Genomic DNA, 15,765 nt, shown 5'->3' on the forward strand with positions numbered 1-15,765 from the left:
CTCCTCTGAATGTTAAACATCCAAGCTCTTGAGGCTCCATGGCTCCAATCCCAGACCTCCTCTTCCTCCTTCCCAAAGTGAAGATAACAAGCTCGCCTTGGAAATACTGCTGTGGTGATTAAATGAGATCATATAATGAACAAGCTTTAAAAGCTGCAAAGCTGGACAAAGGTAAAGGACTATTCACCAGGCCCTTATGCTCTGAATCTTGACCTCCAGGACCATAAGTTACAAGCTGCTGCCTGGGTAATCACACTCCCCCCTGTTCACCCTCAGTGACCCTGCCCACCTCCAGCTCATCAAAACGTTTGTTTTCTCATTTGATTTCTAGAACAATTAAGCCAAAGTCAATAGCCAGGCTTGAAACCATACAAGTGGCTACTCAGTAATGATTTATTGATTGGTCTCTGCAGTGCCAGGGTTCAACGGTCATTTAAATCCCCGAGGAAATCTGCTGGGGACTCAGTGCTGAGGGACACGTAGGACAGAGGTTAGCTGCACAGGTGTCAAGTCAGGGCTGGTCCAGGTCCCAGCTCTGCCAGTTATTATCTGAGTGACCTTGGCACATTATTCTTCTCTAAGCCTGAGTTTTCTGTCTGAGTTGTAAAGTTTGAACAGTACCACAAATTACAAGATGTTCCGTGACTGTTAGTTGTGTAATATCGACAACAATAGCTCTAAAACCTTATATGAAAAACAAAATCTGAAAAGGTTATTTTTTGCAGATAGCAGCCATAAGTCTGGCTGACATCTGCTACGAGGAAACTTTATCAACATTAAGATATGCTGAAAGGTACGTTTATGAATACTTACTATCCACAGTGGTTCTAGGTTCTAAATCTGGCAAATCCTTCTAGTACCCTTATACTTGATGGGTTGGCGTCTCAGGAAGGGGCCCAGAAGAAGGAAGAACAAAGGGATTTGTGAGAGAAAATAAAACAAATAAAAGGAGGTCGAATTAGGGGCTCAGGACCCTCCTGAGCCTGTCATTTTGTCGCTCCAGCCCTGGATGGCGGAGGAGCCGTGGGCTCACACCCATGGGAGGAAGCACTGATCCCAATCCTGATGTGGTCACTTATCTGTCCCCCTGCATTTTCCTGCCACATAGCATGACCATTCAGATTCCCCTTCTGTCGTCTGGGACACACGTAGAGCATAGTGGCAGGCAGGGAATTTTTGTGCTAATAATAAAGATGAGCACGTCAGAGGCACTCCCAAAGTTGGGAACCAGCCCCCGGCTCTGCAGCTTTCCCTGAGCTGCTTCTCATTTCTCCAGGTCCCACACAGCAGATCCCAGGCGTCTCCTCCCTGTGCGGGTAGAGCGGGGCTCTCACTGCTGGTTCCCTCCCTTCGGACTGGCCGGGGAGACAAGCCCACTCGATTAGCCCCTGCAGGACGCTGTGGAAGAGCTGAGTTCCTGCTTTTCAAGGCACGTGGGAGCCTACTCCTCCTGACCTGTCTAGGCAGGTGAGGGTCTGGGGAGAGGAAGCCTGTAACCAGGGGTAGAAACCGCGTGCCGCCCCCACCCCGGCATCGTATTCACGTGGCAGATTTGAGAATCCACCTCTGCCGTGTTCCCATCAGCTCCTTTCAGGAGCTTGGAATTCTCAGCCTGTGTTCCAGGCAGCTGCAGCTGGCATGTGAAATGGACTTGGTTCCTGTTCTAATAGGTACGGGCCTGTGTGTCAGAAGCTGGCCCTGCCTGCCACGGGACCTGACCCTCGCTGGCCCTCGGTGACCTCACGTGCTGAAGGAGGTGATACCTCACCCTCTGGGTGGGGTGAAGACCACCTGAGATTGTTCATGAACCGTTTCTGGCCAAGTTCTGCTCGGCATGGGACTGAAGCTCAAAAGTGGTAGTTGCTATGATGTCCCCAAGTAATCGCCTGTCCTTCTGGTCTTCCTTTGGCGTCTTCTCAGGGAGGGGCCCTTGCATTTTAGTCACAAACACTTGCATTCTCATTCTGCGCTGCGTGGTCTCAATATCACCTGACTCCAGTAGACATTTTCTTCCAGCTTCTGTACCACTCCGATCTTGAATTTTGTCTTTAGTATTACTTAGAATGGTCATTTTCTCTCTGCTTATCAGATGTAAATCTGTTGCTAGCACTTTTTACGTGAGACACTGTGTGATGCAGAGGAAGGAGAAAATGGTCCCCAGGGGCCCTGGGCTCCAGGTCCAGATCTGCCGTGGACTGTGCGACTGTGGGCTTGCCTTGGAAACCCTCTTCCTCAGTGAAAGGAGTAAGGTTGTCAGATTTAGCAAATAAAATATAAGATGCCCAGTTAAATTTGAATTTCAGATAAAAAGCAAGTCATGTTTTAGCATAAGTACACCCCGTGCAGCATTTGCTGGGAGTGAACTAGGTAATCTCTAAGCCCACTGCTGGCCTGGCGCACATGGCAGAGAGTCACCGGGAGCCTCCAGGGTTTGTGGTGCTATAGCAGCAGCAGCAGCAGTGACTGAAGAGAGTTTTTCATTCACCAAGTCAGCCCAGCTGGGGGAGTGTGTTCAGGGCCCAGAACACGTGGCGGGCAGGCTCCAGGCCTCGGTTGAGCTGCTCCTATTTATTTGAACCCTGGATATCTCTGAGTCTCTTCTGGTCTTCATGATTTACTGGAACCTTACATGGTGGAGTTTCGAATCACTTGGGCATGAAAGGCTCCCACTTTGACCTTCTGAGACCAGAGCCCAGTTTCCAGCCAGTGATCTGGTGGTACTGCTCCAGCTGCAAAAGGTCCAGGGCCTGGTTGTGTGTCCACCTTTGCACAGGGCTAAGAAGATCCGGAGCAAAGCTGTGGTCAACACCTCGACCCTGATGAGAGAGTCCAGGGCAGAGAACAACAAACTGCTGCTTGGGTGTGGAAACTCCAGAATGGCAGGTAAACCGAGTCAGGAGTCAGCGCGGGTCCAAGCCAGCAGCCAGGAGGCTGGGAGTGGGAGGGAGGAAGGGAGGGGCCGTGGCCAGGCCCAGGCCTGGGGGCCAACCCCTGGGTAGAGTCTTAGGGGAGCCCTAGGGCAGGTTGGGGCACCCCTGGGCCTTTGGCCAGGACATTTTGGCCTGAATGTAGGTTCACAGCAGTTATGAGAAATAATGGCCTTGTCCTTTTTTTTTTTTTTTTTTTTTTTGCGCTACGCGGGCCTCTCACTGTTGTGGCCTCTCCCGTTGCGGAGCACAGGCTCCAGACGCGCAGGCTCAGCGGCCATGGCTCACGGGCCCAGCCGCTCTGCGGCATGTGAGATCTTCCCGGACCGGGGCACGAACCCGTGTCCCCTGCATCGGCAGGCGGACTCTCAACCACTGCGCCGCCAGGGAAGCCCTGGCCTTGTCCTTTTTAAATGGTCATTTTAGTCTCATTTTTTTTTAATTGCCATTTTTATTTTGAGGTTATTCTTTCCACGGGGACTACTTTTTCCTTACCAGATTTGGACGGTGGCCCTAAGGGCGTTTATTCGGCTGATGGCCTCATGCAGTTAAGTGATGTTTGGAGCTAAGAAGCACCACCCCCAGCACCCTCTTCTAAGACTCTCCTCAGCCCTGGCTGCACGTTAGAGTCACCTGGTGACTGTGCGCCATCTGGACCAATTAATCCATCCCGGGGGCAGCAGTGGTTCTTAAAGTGCCCACCTTAAGGTGGCCCACTGTACAGTGATTGAGGACCACTGCTTTGAGTGAAGGCCTGAGATTTCAGCATGGCAGCATGAGGTGTGTGTAATTTTATGCCCATGAACAATTTAGAATGGTATGGATGGAAAGGACAAAATATAAAACTGTTGAAGTAGAATTGGTAAAAGCGTTCAGCATCAAAACAGCCAGACCAGAAGGTCTGAGAGCCCTGCGCTCAGTGCTCTTAGTGGAGTGTGCCCCCACTGTCATCGTCCGGCCCTTGGTAGCCGTTCCCCGCGCCCGACCGGGCTCCCTCGTGCCACACGGGCTCTCTGTCTGGCGATGGCAACACTTCCCAACCACAAGCCGCTCCCGCATGCACACACACCTGGCTGCCCCCATGGATGTTCTGTTCGAGGACAGGTTGGCCCCATCTGGCATATCTCTGGGTTCCCAAGTCCTGACTCACTAAGGCTTCAGACTCAACCACGCACTTCCTAAATTAGAGGCTGTGCCCACATCTGGTCCAGGCATGACTCTGCTCTGTCACAAATCTCCGTACCTCTGAAATCCGGACATGCAGATGTTGACCTAAATATAGCATCTAATTCCCATTATTCATAAGCACAGATACGGAACACATGAAAAACAAGGTAAGATAAATCTTTGATTCTTCCTGAATCCCCTGACTTTACAGGAATGCCCTGAAATGCTCTCACATGCCCACATGATTAAAAAAACAGATTGCTGAGGTTCAGTGCTCCTCCTACAAAGGACCTCCTTGCTCTAGTTTCCTTTGAATTAAGAGGTGATCGTAGTCTTTTTTTTCTTTTAATTATTGAAGTAGAGTTCATTTACCATGTTGTATTAGTTTCTTTTTATTAATATATTTATTTTTGGCCGTGTTGGGTCTTCGTTGCTGCACTCAGGCTTTCTCTAGTTGCTGCGAGCGGGGCTACTCTTTGTTGCGGTGCACGGGCTTCTCATTGCAGTGGCTTCTCTTGTTGCGGAGCACGGGCTCTAAGTGCGTGGGCTCAGTAGTTGTGACTCACGGGCTCTAGAGCGCAGGCTCAGTAGCTGTGGTGCACAGGCTTAGTTGCTCCACAGCATGTGGGATCTTCCCGGACTAGGGCTCGAACCCGTGTCCCCTGCATTGGCAGGTGGATTCTTAACCACTGCGCCACCAGGGCAGCCCTGTGTTAGTTTCAGATACATAGCAAAGTGATTCAATTATACACCTACACATACGTATATATATTATTTTTCAGATTCTTTTCCCATATAGGTTATTACAAGACATTGAGTATAGTTCCCTGTGCTGTGCAGTAGGTCACTGTTGTTTATCTATTTTATATATTAGTAGTGTGTATATGTTCATCCCAAACTCCTAGTTTATCCCCCTCCCACCTCCCAGCTATCCCCTTTGGTAACCATAAGTTTGTTTTCTATGTCTGTGAGTCTGTTTCTGTTTTGTAAATAAGCTCATTTGTGCTATTTTCTTAGATTCCACATATAAGTGATATTGTATGGTATTTCTCTTTCTCTGATTACTTCACTTAGTATGATAATCTCTAGGTCCAGCCATGTTGCTGCAAATGGCATGATTTCATTCTTGTTTTTGGCTAACCTTCCGTTGTATATATGTACCACATCTTCTTTAGCCATTCATCTGCGGATGGACACTTAGGCTGCTTCCACATCTTGACTACTGTGAATAGAGCCGCTGTGAATATCCTAGTCTTTCTAGAACTTGCCAAGTGCAGTCAGTGCAGTTCTATTTCCCACTCCTGCTGAGAGTGCCGTGTTTTGACTGAGACATTCTGTGCCTCACCTTTGACACTGCAGACCTTAAATTGGCCTTAAGTTGCTTAAAGTATCTCCCTCCTTCCAGAGCTGCCAGCCTGTCGGCTCAGGTCTCCCCCGGATCAGCTGAGCTGGGTGCACCAGCTGGAGCAGGCCCGGAGTGAATGGCAGCAGTACTATGTGGCCATCGCCCAGGTGAGCTTACCACCTCCACCTGCCGAGGCTGACAATCTGGGGGGTGGTGGGCGGCCTTGCCCCTTACCCAGACAAGCGCCAATGCCTGGGTTGATGCCAGGTGGATAATCGGGGTGAGGTGTATCATGTATAATATGTGAATGTGACATGTTATATGTGACGTATGACTTAATTAAATTATTGGCAGAGCTGGGGAGAGAATGACAGGGCATGAAAGGGAAGGAAGCAAAGAGGCCATGAGGCTGAGAATAGAATTCAAGGCTGTGGATAATTAGAATTTGGGGAGGATCTGAGGAATATGATTGTCTTCTGGGGTCTATGAGTTGTGACCCTGAACCACGTATCTGGTATTCACCGCCAATTCCAGATCATAAATGGGCTGGGGTGTGAACTCTGTACCCGGGCCAGGGAGATGCCCTGCCTCCCATGACCTTCCTCCCCAAAGCTACAAGGCTCTGGACAAACTCCAAAGTCATGGGCCAGCTCTGGAGGACTTTAGAAGTAGTGGGATGGGTCCAGTCCAGATTCCAAAGGGCTCATGACGCCAGAAGAGATGTGAGCTCCAGGCAGAAGGAGTGGAGTCGGGTGGAGGTCTGTGGCAGCAGGGGGTCAGGTTAAGTTAGGGTCCAAGAACTCTAGAGGCGTGGATGTAATATGGCTGCACCCAGCAGCCAGAAGGGCCAAGAAAGTAACATCCTGTGTAAGGGGTGCCTGGGTTTGTGACCCTTGGCTGCAGGGGTCAAGTAGGATCCAGAGTGAAGAACCTAAGACTCTCTTCTGTATGGACAGTTAGAACCAGGACTCTCATCTTCTTTATTCTTTATGAGAAATTCAGGATTTAAAAGCTTTCCTTGTGCCTGCATAGCTTATTCCAGTTCTGCTTGACTATCAAACCTCTATAACCGCAATACCAATCAACACCTGTATTAAAAAATGAAGTGCATTTTGGTAACCAAGAGAGGGGATGCAATAGGCCCCATTTTGCTCGCCAAAGGGCTTGGGGGAATGAGATGTAGGGCAGATGGTTTAGTGGAACCTGGGAAGAATTACCCAGGCGGAGCACCAGAATGGGGCCTCCTGACAGCTGGGGATGCCGGGGGCCTGAAGAAATGGCAGGGGTAGAAACCAAAGTGCAGGGAACCATGCGAGAGCAGCTGGGAATGGTGAACAGAGTAGGAAACCGGCTGTGCTTTGCAACAGTCCTGACGGGATGAATGCAGGCCCCCGACCGCTGACCTGCCAGGATCGCACCTGCTCTGTCAGCGAAGCCCCTGGTCACACTTTCCTCCTCTGGGTTTGCTTTATGGGGTGAGTTGACGGGATGCACAGACAAACAGCTCCGAGGAGCAGTGGATAGGAAGGAACATTGCTGTCTGTGCTGTGCTGCCCTGTCCGGCGAGGAAGCCCTCTCTCTGTTTCTCCTCCAGGAGCAGCAGATGATGAAGACCTTCCCGCACCTTCTCAACGTCAATGAAGACCCGCAGCTCACGGGGGTTCTCAAGCACTTCATTGAAGCTGGTACTCACTCCTCTAGACCTGCCCTGGTCCTGCTCATGCTTCCTGCCCCTTTTTTCTTTTTGATTTTTTTTGTGGTAAAATACACATAACAGGGCTCCCCTGGTGGCGCAGTGGTTGAGAGTCTGCCTGCCGATGCCGGGGACACGGGTTCGTGCCCCGGTCCGGGAAGATCCCACATGCCGCGGAGCGGCTGGGCCCGTGAGCCGTGGCCACTGAGCCTGCGCGTCCGGAGCCTGTGCTCCGCAATGGGAGAGGCCACAACAGTGAGAGGCCCGCGTACCGCAAAAAAAAATACACATAACAGAAAATTCCCCATGTTAACCGTCTTTGAGCGTACAGTTCATTGGCATTAAGGGCCTTTGCGTTGTTGTGCAGCCCTCACCTGCACTCACCTCCAGATTGATTCTGTCTTCCCAAACTGAAACTCTGTCCCCTTTATGCAATAATTCCTCATTAGCCCCTCCCCCAGCCCCTGGCAACCACCATTCTACTTCCTGTCTCTATGAATTTGACTATTCCAGGCACTTTGTATAAGTGCAATCTTACAGTATTTGTCCTTTTGTGTCTGGCTTACTTCACTTAGCATAATGTCTTCCAGGCTCATCCATGTTGAAGCCTGTGTCAGGATTTCCTCCCTTTTTAAGGCTGAACAATATTCTATTGTATGTGTGTGCCACATTTTGTTGATCCATTCATCCACTGGAAAACGGCACCAATATTTAGTCCCATTTGGCTTTCCCACCCTAGCCCTGTGCACACTCAGGACAGGAGAGGCTCATGCAGGACGGCAGTGGGGGCTGAATGAGGGGGCAGCCCCAGGAGGTTGGTGTGATGCTCCCAGCACTGTCCTTGGGCTCAGTCACTGGACAGAAACAGAACTTCACAGACCAGGGCCTTCCCTGTGGCCAGGCTTCAGTGGGTCTCCTAAGGCCCAGATGCAACAGTTTCTTCCTCCAGAATTCCCATGAAGAAGGTAGAACTTTTAAAAAGTGAGGAAATTGAGACATTGGGGTTGACATATACTCACTACTATATAACATAGATAACTAATAAGAACCTGCTGTATAGCACAGGGAACTCTACGCAATACTCTGTAATGACCTATATGGGAAAAGAATCTAAAAAAGAGTGGATATACTTATATGTATAACTGATTCGCTTTGCTGTACACCTGAAACTAACACAACATTGTAAATCAACTACACTCCAATAAAAATTAATAAAAATTCATTTAAAATAACAATAATAAATCCATTAAATGTTAACATAAATGACACATTCTTAAATAAAAAATATTTTCCTAAACAAACAAACAGAAAGTTAGGAACATCACAAAAAAGGTAGAAAGTAGAACAGTTATCCCCAAGGCAAGGTGATGTCCGTGCACCATCATGACTGAACATCGCAGTGAAAAAATCCCTTCACATGATCTAATTGGAGAGGATATGGTACTTCCCAAACATCAAATATGTTAACTTACTAATGTCAAATCCTGAAAAAATTTGAAAACAGCTTACCGTAATTCTTTTCAGGTTCGTGTGATGCGGGTCAGGCAGCTTCAAATGCCATCACTCTTCAAGGTTTGGGGTAAGTTGACGTGACCCAGCACCTCTGTCCAGCATTAGAGAATCGCGACCACTGCATCCAGAGGAGACTCTCAGAATTCATCCAGTCGTCCTCAGGCCAGGCCACAGACCCTGCCGGACAACCAAGGACAAGATATGACCAGACCTTCCTCGGGACCCACTCTAATGCTTATGGAAGATCACCTTCAGAGGGTTTTCTTCTGTCACCGAAATCCCTTGTGCTGCGCTCACTTTGTTTCCTTGGCTCTGAGCTTGGGAGAAAGGGAATAATTCTCCACAAATGGACATGAGTAGATGGGGCAGGAAGTGAAGAGAGTTAGGACAGGCCCCCTACGGGTGGCCTATGCCTTTTGTGGTCCCACCACCAAGAGCAAAGCATCCTTAGATCACTGTGCTCGGAGCCCTCACCAACCGGCAAAGGCAAAGCCCAGACTTCGAGCTGATCCCCTCCCTGAGGACCCCTCAGCATCCTTGTAGGAGCCCCTGTGGAACCTCAAGGCGGGTTCGTAAACTCACAGTGGGGCCCTACCTCCGTGGCCTCTCTTCTGGGGAGGCTGCTGCTCCAGGGTTTCTGTCCCTCTTCCAGGACCACTGTGTCCTGACTGCCCACAGATTTCCAGTCAATAGACTCAATCAGCCCCTACAAAGAGGGACCTTACTGACCAGTCCCCCCGACATACCTCAGCCCTCCTGAGCCCACCTGGGATGCATGTATGTGTGTGTTTGTGTGTGTGTTGGTGGCTGGGAGGGGTGTGGAGAGGGGAGGCGGGGGACCTGTGGGCAGTAACTCACCCTGACCACTGGCCTCCAGGCCCTTTGCTCTGATTGTTCCTGGGGACCCCCTCATCTCCCTTTCCAGACCACTTCTTGCAGCGACCCTAGTCTAACACACAGGTCTGGAAGGGCTGAACTCCAGATGAGCTGAGGGTCAAACCTTCCCACAGGACCCCTGAGCCCCAGGCAGACAAGGGCTCCGGGTGGCTGTTGTGTGTCTCGACTTCCCGAACATTCCATGACAGCCAAGGAGTCCAGGAACATTCTAGAACAGCCAGGAAGCCGGTCATTCAGGGCACAGAGATGACGTCTGTTGGGCAGCCAATCTGACACCTCTGATACTGACCCCAAATCCTGTAACATCTCAAGTCTGGATTTGTATAGATAAAGACCAAGAACCAGACCTAAACTTCTCAGCAATATGTGGCCACATTATTAAGTCACCTTCCCAAGTGTCTCTTCTGAAACACCTTTCTTTCCATTTCCCCTCCTCTCAATCCTACCGGCCTGTGCATCCCCTGAGGGCTCTAGTACTGGGGTGGGGGAGGGGCGGGGTTCCACTGAGAAATGATTGCTTTGTTGTCTCCCCGCTGGAGGGCAGAGTCCCTGCACCCACCTCTCCATGTCCACCCACGGAGCCAGCACACAGGAGCCCCACAGGGCTTCCTTGGCAGCTGTAGGGAATGTAGGATATGGTACTTCCCATTTACCTGATTGTGCAAATGACAAAGGATGATCTAAACTGTTCACTAAAATCATAATTTATTTGGTCTCTTAGACACAGTCTTATCCTTTTAGAATTTCAGATAAACACGCTACCTTCACAAATTCGGATGGTAAAGTGACGGTGACTCCACACGGCAAAGGCAAGGTCATCGTCAACGGGGTGCCCATCACGACCAAGACGAAGCTGCAGCATTTGGTAAACTCTCCTGCGGAGCCACAGGGTTTCCCAAGTTTGTCCGAGAGCTGGAGGGAGGTGGGCAGGGCTGGGAGCTGACGCCCTCGTGTCCCTCTGCTACGTGTCACAGTGATGACAAGGTCACAGCTGTGGGCTCAGGAGACCTGAGGTTAACTCCCCGTGTGTCCTGGGGAAGTCACTTCACCTCCTCGGGCCTCGCCCATAAAGCAGAGAGGGGTGAACTAGGTGATCGCCAAAATCCTTCCAGCTCGAACCCCCGTATGACATTTTAGATTTTTAAAACCTGCCGTGGAGAGGGACTGCCAGCCCCTTGCCAACATCGGGCTCTCCTCGTCTCCTGCCACCACCCTGGCCCGAGTCCCAGCAGCACAGGGGCTCCAGGCCCCTCTCCAGTCCCTTTTCCACCTTTAGCCACAGAGAGCCTTTGAGACAAGCACACTGGAGCAGGCCACCCCTTTCTCGGAAATCCTTCGATGACCTCCCTTTTAGGACACCCCAGGGAGCCGGCCCATCTGCTGCCTCTCTGGCCTCACTGCTCTGCCTGGGCCTCCCTCGGCCACACGACCCCTTGGATGCTCAAAACGGGCCAGGCTCCGGTGGGCAGCGGCCTTCTCAGCCTCGCCGAAACTTAACACACTTGACGTGTCACCTTAAATAGTGCACCTTCCAAGAGGTCTTCTCTAATCCCCAGTGTAAATTAGGCCCCATACACTCTACAGAAGGCCCGCCCTTTTCCTCCCAGCATCCTGCATGGGCTGGGCTGTGATTACATCACTGTGATTACATCGTTAGTTCATCAAGTCCCGGAGGGGAGGGATGGGTCTGCCCGGTCCCCACCGACTCTCAGCGCCTGGTGGAGAGTGTGGAATAAAGGAAGGAGTCAGTGAAAGCACGAAAAAGCAAGAGGCCCCCTCTTCCCTCCTCGTTTATGGGTCTCTTTCCTGTTTGGGGGATAAACAGGGTCTCAGGATTTACACAGAGGAGCTGGCTCACCTCCTCTGGCCTCTTCCCTCCGAGCCCACTCTCTCCTCCCTAGGACCGAATTATTTTGGGATCCAACAGCGCCTACCTCTACATCGGGTTTCCTTCAGAGCGAGGCAGTGAGGACTTGAGCAGATTTGATTATGACTTTTTCCAGCTGGAGAGAGCGGCTTCGGAGGGAGTGAGCGTGGACACGCTCGGTGAGCAGCCTGGGCCTGACTGCTGGCATTTTCCACGGGTGGATGTGAAAGCAGCTGCTTCCACTGTGTGCTCTCCTGCTTTCCTTAAGAAAATCATCTTCTATTGTGTCAAAATACAATGTTTAGAAAAGTAAAGGTATGATTTTCATACAGAGTGAGCACACGTCAAAGATTTGTTTCGAGGAGTGGAGAGTGGATACAACACTGGGATAGGAGGATGCTGAAATGCGATTGCTGGGTCCGGCACAGCTAATTCATGCCTTCAGGGAGATAATCTTCTCCTGGACAAAAATTCATTTCAGTGTGCCAGTCTTCTAAATTTAGTCTTCTGTAAATTAATATCTAACGGCTCAGAGTCTGGCCCTAATCAGTAGTCAGTATTGAGGGTACCCCCTGCCCCCTTTGCAGCCCCTGGGGGACCGGAATCTCCTTACACGGGCTCTGCTAGGAAAGGAAAGTCATCCTTTGGCCCTATCTCCATGCTTTGTATGACGTCTTGACAGCTCTCCCTTTTGCCCCTGAAACCTTTTCTTCTGTGATCACCACGTGGCTCTCTCATGGGCACACTTCCCAAAGCATCTTGGCCAAGAGTCAGCCAGCCTGTCTTTGAGCTCAGACGCCTTTAGCCCCAGTTCTCTGGAGCCCCTTGCCAAGGTGGGCAAGCATTTTGTGGGTTATTCTTAACTCTGACATTTCTTGAAAGGTACGGAAAAGTTTCCAGAGTAGCGCACTGAACTCTCAAACACACTCTGCTCAGATTCCTGTTTAAATATTTTACTACATTTGCTTTCTTATATATGTATATGTGTGTGTATATATATATGTACACACATATATATAATTTTTTTCCTGAACCATTTCAGAGTAAGTTGCAGACATGATGCTCCTTTATCCTTAAATACCACATTGTATACTTCCTAAAGGCCAATCATTTTGTATAATGTTCCTTTGTTTGGGTTTTTATGATGTTTCCTCCTGATGGGACTGGGGTGATACATTTTTGGCAGGAATGCCAGCAAAGTGATGTTGTAGCCTCTGTGCCTCACATCAGAAGGCACATGGTGTCAGGTTGTCCATTTTTTGTGATCACTTGGTTAGGGGGGTGTCTGCCAGGTTTCTCCACGGTAAAATGACTAATCCTATCTTTTTGATTAATAAATATTTTATGGGGAGAGACTTTGATATGTAGGTATCCTATACCTCATCACACTGTCATCCACTAATTTTATCACCCTTTGATCATTGGATGATTAGTATGATTTTTGTCAAATGGTGAATTTCTAGCTCCACCATTTCTTCTACCTTTATTTGAAACAACGTTACTACAAGAAATGTGTTCCCTCCTATTTATTTGTTTATTCATTTGTTTATGTCCCTGTGAACTCATAGAGTCCTGTTTTACTCCATAAGTTATAAGCTGTTGCTTTCATAATTTATTTTGAGGTGCAAACTGTCCTGGATTTGGCCAGTGGGAGCCCCTTCAAGCTGGATTCTGTGTCTTCCTGACATTCCTCCTCATTCTTTAAACACTAGCCTACTTTCTGGCATCAAAAGATATTCCAGGTTTGTCTCGTGGGCTCTCAGTCCCAGCTATGGTGTCAGTCATTTCTCCAAGGATCCTGATTCCTTTTGGTGGAGAAGGACATTTATAAATCAAGATCTGGGACTATGTGTGCAAACTGCTGTATAGATACATGGTTCCCACACACATATTATAGCTTCACCTATTCTGTAAAACCATAAGTTAGTAATACCTCCAGTTCCAGTTCAATACCACAGGGTTTATTTTTATCTTTCTCTTGGTGGGCGAACTTAGTATGTTTGCCCATTTTCTCCATCTGTCCTCTGGATTCCATCCCTCTCACCTTCTCAGGCATTTGTCTCTGAAGAGCCCCCTCCTCTCACCCTCCTGCATCACTAAATGCTCTCCATGGGTCATTCTATCACATGCAAACATGCTCCACTATCTTCCACCATAAAAACAAACGCTTAGACCCACATCTCCCTCGAGCTCCTGCCATATTTCTTTTTGTTCCCTTTTATAGAAAACTAGGAAGTTGTTTCCATTTTCTCATCTCCAGTCTGGCTTCTGTCCCACTCGTGCCTGACCCTGATCCCTCTGCGTTCCAGATCTAGCAGGCGCTTGTCTGCACACATCTTACCGAGGTCTCAGCAACATCTTACGCGGTTGAGCCCTCTCTCCTTTTGGAGATATTTGACTCTTGGAACCGTATGTTCTCCTGGTTTTCTTCTAGGCCACTTCTTCCACATTCCCTTTCCTGGTTCTCCTCGTCTAACCCATCTTGAAATTCGGAGAGCCCCAGAGCTTGGACCTTAGGACTCTTCTCTAGATGGATGCTTTCCCGACTCTGCTCTCATCATTCTCAGTGGCTCTAAGTGCCATCTGTGCTGACAACCCTCAGCTCCTCTGTCTTCTTGCTGTCCCTTGATATCTCTTGATACCCCCATCCAGCTGCCTTCTTGATATCTCTGCTTGCATGACTCACAGGCGTCTCAACATGAAAGTGTCCAAAACAGAGCCTTGACTCCCCACTCACTCCAAGCCTGTTCTCATTCCCAGGACTTATCATCTTGGCAAACAACTGCTCAAGGCAAAAATCTAGGCCTCCTCCTTTCCCTCACTTCTTCATCCAGTCTGCCTTTTCTCCATCCTCCTGTGCCACCATTTCAGTGCAAGCCATCATCTTCTCTTACCTGAACAGTGTAGTCGTCTCTGAACTTATCAGATCATGATACACTCGGGCTGCAAAATATTCACCAACTTCTCAGTGTTCTTAGAATAAAACCCAAACTCCCTACCACGTTCTTGAAGGCCCTTTATGATCTACCTCACGCTCTCTCTCCAACCCCATCTCACACCACTCTCTCCTCACCCCAGTTTGAACCTCACTGGTCTCCTTTCTGCTCCTCCAACACATCAAGCCCTTTCTGCCTCAGGGCCTTTGCACTTATTGCTTGCTTTTCTTTCCATCTTTGGCTCATTTTCATCTTTCATCTCTCAGCTCAAAAATTACCTCCTCAGATAGATCTTCCCCTTTCTTGGCTTCGTTTGTTTATTCTTTCTTATTTAACTCTATTTCTGTCCTAGCATTCATTACATTTTAAAATTATTTTATTTATTAGTTTGATTATTATTCATTTGTCCACCTGAGAATATAAGCTCTAGCTGGGATTTTTTTTTCTCTTGTTTACCCATTCACTTATATATTCCTTCACTCAACAAGTATTTACTGAGCTCCTACTATGTGCCAGATGTGGTTCTAAGCCCTGGGGATCCAGCAGTGAGCAAAGAAATGCCCTGTCCTTACAGAGCTGACGAGAGCAGGTTCACTTCTGAATCCCCAGAGTCTGATAACGGCCTAGCAATGGGCCTTCAGTAAGTGTTTGTTGAATGAATGATGAATGAGATTAACCAGATCAGCTCCCACACAGAAGCTTAGTCATGCACACGTACATGACCTAGGGCCCAAATGTGGGCACGTCCTGCTCTGTTCTGTCTGAGAACACCCTGCCCCAGGAGGCCCATGCCTGGATATTGGGTTCCCCCCAGGGCAGGGCAGGCTAGGGTCTGTCCTCTCCACTCACCTCCCAGCCCCACCCAGGGGCCTTTTGGGCCTATAGAAGCTATGGCCCAACAGCTAAAGATGCTGACTGGGAGCCTGGAGAGACAGTGATGAACGAAAACCAGACCCTAGCCTAGAATAAATTACAGCCTTAGGTTTCTGAGTCAAAGGCTCCCCTTATCCTCTCAGCCCAGCCTCCACTGCCCAACAACCTGGGATTCCTCGTCCGTAGGAGCATTCAGGAGCTCTGGCATCTTCCTTTGTCCGTCTCTTCCCTCGCCTCAGATGGAGGCTCTTGACCACCTTACCTCCCCTCCCATCTCCAGGCCCCGGCTCACTCCCCTCAGGGGAGGCCATGGTACCAGGGCTCCTGGAAGCCACCTGAGCTTGGGCTCCACCGAGGTCTCTGGCTGTGCTGGGCTTCCCAAACGAGGAGCGTCTCACGTGTGCCGGTACCTTCTCTCCAGCCCGCATGCCCTGCCTGAACTTGCCTTATAAACCCATGCTTGGAGAGCCGTGGGGTGTGCCTCGTGGGGTGTGCCTACATGTGTGCAAAATAGTTCCTCCCTTTTTCGTATACCAAAGATTTTTCTT

The 15,765-nt window shown here is 49.4% G+C and overlaps 1 protein-coding gene across 1 annotated transcript in view; it reads left to right on the forward strand.

The window, feature by feature from the left end:
* LOC309958614 (kinesin-like protein KIF28P) overlaps window positions 1-15,765 on the forward strand; it is an 88,146-nt gene that overhangs the window by 49,192 nt on the left and 23,189 nt on the right. Inside the window, exons 8-14 of the mRNA XM_082834667.1 lie at window positions 726-793; window positions 2,774-2,883; window positions 5,500-5,606; window positions 7,034-7,124; window positions 8,657-8,711; window positions 10,283-10,406; window positions 11,443-11,587. Coding sequence (XP_082690793.1) covers window positions 726-793; window positions 2,774-2,883; window positions 5,500-5,606; window positions 7,034-7,124; window positions 8,657-8,711; window positions 10,283-10,406; window positions 11,443-11,587 — 700 coding nt within the window. The remainder of the gene's footprint in view (window positions 1-725; window positions 794-2,773; window positions 2,884-5,499; window positions 5,607-7,033; window positions 7,125-8,656; window positions 8,712-10,282; window positions 10,407-11,442; window positions 11,588-15,765) is intronic.

The sequence above is a fragment of the Leucopleurus acutus genome (assembly GCF_964270905.1).
Source record: "Leucopleurus acutus genome assembly, chromosome: 2".
NCBI lineage: Eukaryota > Metazoa > Chordata > Mammalia > Artiodactyla > Delphinidae > Leucopleurus > Leucopleurus acutus.